Source organism: Salvelinus alpinus, chromosome 1, assembly GCF_045679555.1.
Source record: "Salvelinus alpinus chromosome 1, SLU_Salpinus.1, whole genome shotgun sequence".
NCBI classification, from domain to species: Eukaryota; Metazoa; Chordata; class Actinopteri; order Salmoniformes; family Salmonidae; genus Salvelinus; species Salvelinus alpinus.
Window position 1 is genome coordinate 32,920,644 of NC_092086.1, and position 2,844 is coordinate 32,923,487.

The 2,844-nt window shown below is 43.7% G+C and overlaps 1 protein-coding gene across 1 annotated transcript; it reads right to left on the minus strand.

Moving 5' to 3' along the window:
- Window positions 1-367: 367 nt before the first annotated feature.
- On the minus strand, window positions 368-2,835 carry LOC139573596 (general transcription factor II-I repeat domain-containing protein 2-like). The gene has a single exon (XM_071397230.1). The coding sequence runs from the start codon at window positions 2,576-2,578 to the stop codon at window positions 758-760; it is 1,821 nt and encodes a 606-aa protein (XP_071253331.1). The 5' UTR covers window positions 2,579-2,835; the 3' UTR covers window positions 368-757.
- Between the last annotated feature and the right edge of the window lie 9 nt (window positions 2,836-2,844).

Sequence of the window (2,844 nt, forward strand, 5' to 3'; positions counted from 1 at the left end):
CACCAACTAAACATCAATCTGACTTCCCTCTAGCCCCACCAACTAAACATGAATCTGACCAATCTGATTTCCCTCTAGCCTCTAAACATCAATCTGACTTCCCTCTAGCCCCACCAACTAAACATCAATCTGACCAATCTGATTTCCCTCTAGCCTCTAAACATCAATCTGACTTCCCTCTAGCCCAGGGGTGTCAAAGTCAAATGGACGGAGGGCCAAATAAAAAATTTAGCTACAAGCCGAGGGCCGGACTGTTCGAATGTTCATTGAAAAATTTTTAAATGACGCATATAGTCTAGTGAACCTAATTGAACCTACTGAAAACCTAACAAATATATTCCAATATGATCAGATAAATAAAGCAATATTTTCTTATGGCTCTGTCAGTAATCTTTAATTTTCAACAGACACAAAAGACAAATTTCCTTTATATAAAAATCCCCATAACATGAACATTAAATGAAAGAAACCGGTATTCAAGGCACCATCAGTAGCCTATATTTTCTATTTTAGCAAAAGTGGGCTAAATTTACTTCAAAGAAAAAAACAATAATAGCAATTTTCTATCATCCACTCAACTGAAATATTTTTAAAATATAATTGGATTGAAATACAATAAAATAAAGTGCAAAAATCTATTAATCAAAAACAACACTTTGTTTAAGGAGAAGTAACATGCAGTGAAAACAAATATTAAACTTGAACTTTTAAACTTGAACTGAGTAAAAACTCTAAATATGTGATTGCACAGTAATGTTCACTTGTTTGAGGTTGAGGGTGATACTTGGTGGTGTCCCATCTTTTCCACAAGTTCATCAATGTTCGGGGTAAGGCTCTGAGCTGAGGAAATCCTCAGAATTGAGTGGAGGTGTTCAGCAGTAAGTCGACTTCTGTGTGATGTTTTGTTCAGGTTCATCAAAGAAAACAGTTGTTCACACAGGTATGTGCTGCCAAACATAGACAACGTTTGAGCAGCCTGGATGCGCAGCTGGGGCATTGTGTCGGGGAGGAAACGGGCGAACTCCGCAGCACCCACTGCCGCATATTTTGCCCTCAGTGCATCATTGCATTGGAGGTCAATCAACTCCATTTGGAGGTTTGGTGGTGAGCTTTCCACGTCAACAGCAAATGGGTTACCGAGCAGTTCCAACCTGCTTTTTTGTGCTTCAAAGTCAGCAAATCGGCGTCGAAAGTCAGCGGCAAGCATACCTATTTTATCAGCCAACTGTGCGCTCGGGAACGCACTGGTAGAGAGCTTCTCTTTCATGGTCTGGCAGCTGGGAAAGTGGCTCAAATTTTCTTTCCGCATCTGCGTCTCCCACAGAGTCAGTTTGGTTTTAAATGCCTTCACTGTACTGTACATATCAGAGATGACATGATCCCGACCCTGCAGCTGCAAGTTCATTGCATTCAGATGACTCGTAATGTCACACAGAAAAGCCATTTCACACAGAAACATTTCGTCTCGGAGTTGTGTTGTGTCTTTCCCTTTGCTGTCCAAGAACAGACAAATCTCCTCACGAAGCTCGAAACATCTTTGAAGCACCTTTCCCTGGCTTAGCCATCGCACCTCTGTGTGATAAGGCAAATCACCATGCTCCGTTTCTAACTCCGTCAGAAATGCCTTGAACTGGCGGTGATTCAAACCTTTGGCTCTGATAAAGTTAACTGTGCGCGTGATGATGCTCATTACATGCTCCATTTTCAAGGCTTTACCGCACAACGCTTCCTGGTGTATGATACAATGATAAGCTGTCAGCTCACCTGTCGCGTTTTCCTCTTGCATCTTTTCCCGTATCTTCGCCACCAGTCCGCTCCTGTGTCCACACATCGCAGGTGCTCCGTCGGTTGTCAAACCCACGAGTTTTTCCCAAGGCAGCTCCATCTCATTTACACATCTTGACACCTCTTCATACAAATCATGCCCCGTAGTTGTGCCATGCATAGGACGTAAAGCCAAAAACTCCTCTGTCACGCTTAGGCTGGAGTCCACTCCGCGGATGAAAATTGACAACTGGGCAATGTCAGAAATGTCGGTGCTCTCATCCACAGCCAAGGAATATGCAATGAAATCTTTTCCCTTTTTCACAAGCTGCTCTTTTAGATTGATGGACAACTGGTCTACTCTCTCGGCAATGGTGTTTCTGCTCAGACTCACATTTAAAAAGAGTTGCCTTTTTTCTGGGCAAACTTCGTCACAAACTTTAATCATGCAGTTTTTGATGAAATCCCCCTCCGTAAATGGCCGGGCTGATTTAGCGATCTCTTCTGCCAAAATAAAACTGGCCTTGACAGCAGCCTGGCCTTGTGATTTGGCTTTTTTGAACAGAGCCTGTCGAGATTTGAGGCCTCGTTTTAATTCCTCTGCCTTTTGTAGCCTTTGTTCCATGTCCATATTCTTGTTTTTGTCCGCGTGTTTCGTTTCATAATGTCGTCTCAGATTATACTCTTTCAGTACCGCCACACTTTCTCCACACAGAAGACACACAGGTTTTCCAGCTACCTCCGTGAACATATACTCCGACTCCCACCTTGTTTGAAACCCCCGGTTCTCAGTGTCCACCTTCCGTTTTGCCATTTTTGATGGGTATCTGAAAGTTAATTTTACTGTGATGCTGACGACTGCTGTGCCAATAAATATTGAAATGAAGCAGCCTACTGCTCGGTGCGTCACCGTTGCATTGTGGGAAATGTAGTATTGGTGCGTGTAAAAGATCTGCGGGCTGCCGGCTTGCTGCGGTCTGCGGGCCGGTTCTAATAATAAATCAAGATCATCCCAGGGGCCGTAAAAAACCTTCTCGCGGGCCGGATGTGGCCCGCGGGCCTTGACTCTGACATATATGC

What these genes read in the sequence shown, in the direction of transcription:
- LOC139573596 (XM_071397230.1), bottom strand. Translation starts at nt 2,578, where the DNA reads ATGGCAAAACGGAAGGTGGACACTGAGAACCGGGGGTTTCAAACAAGG.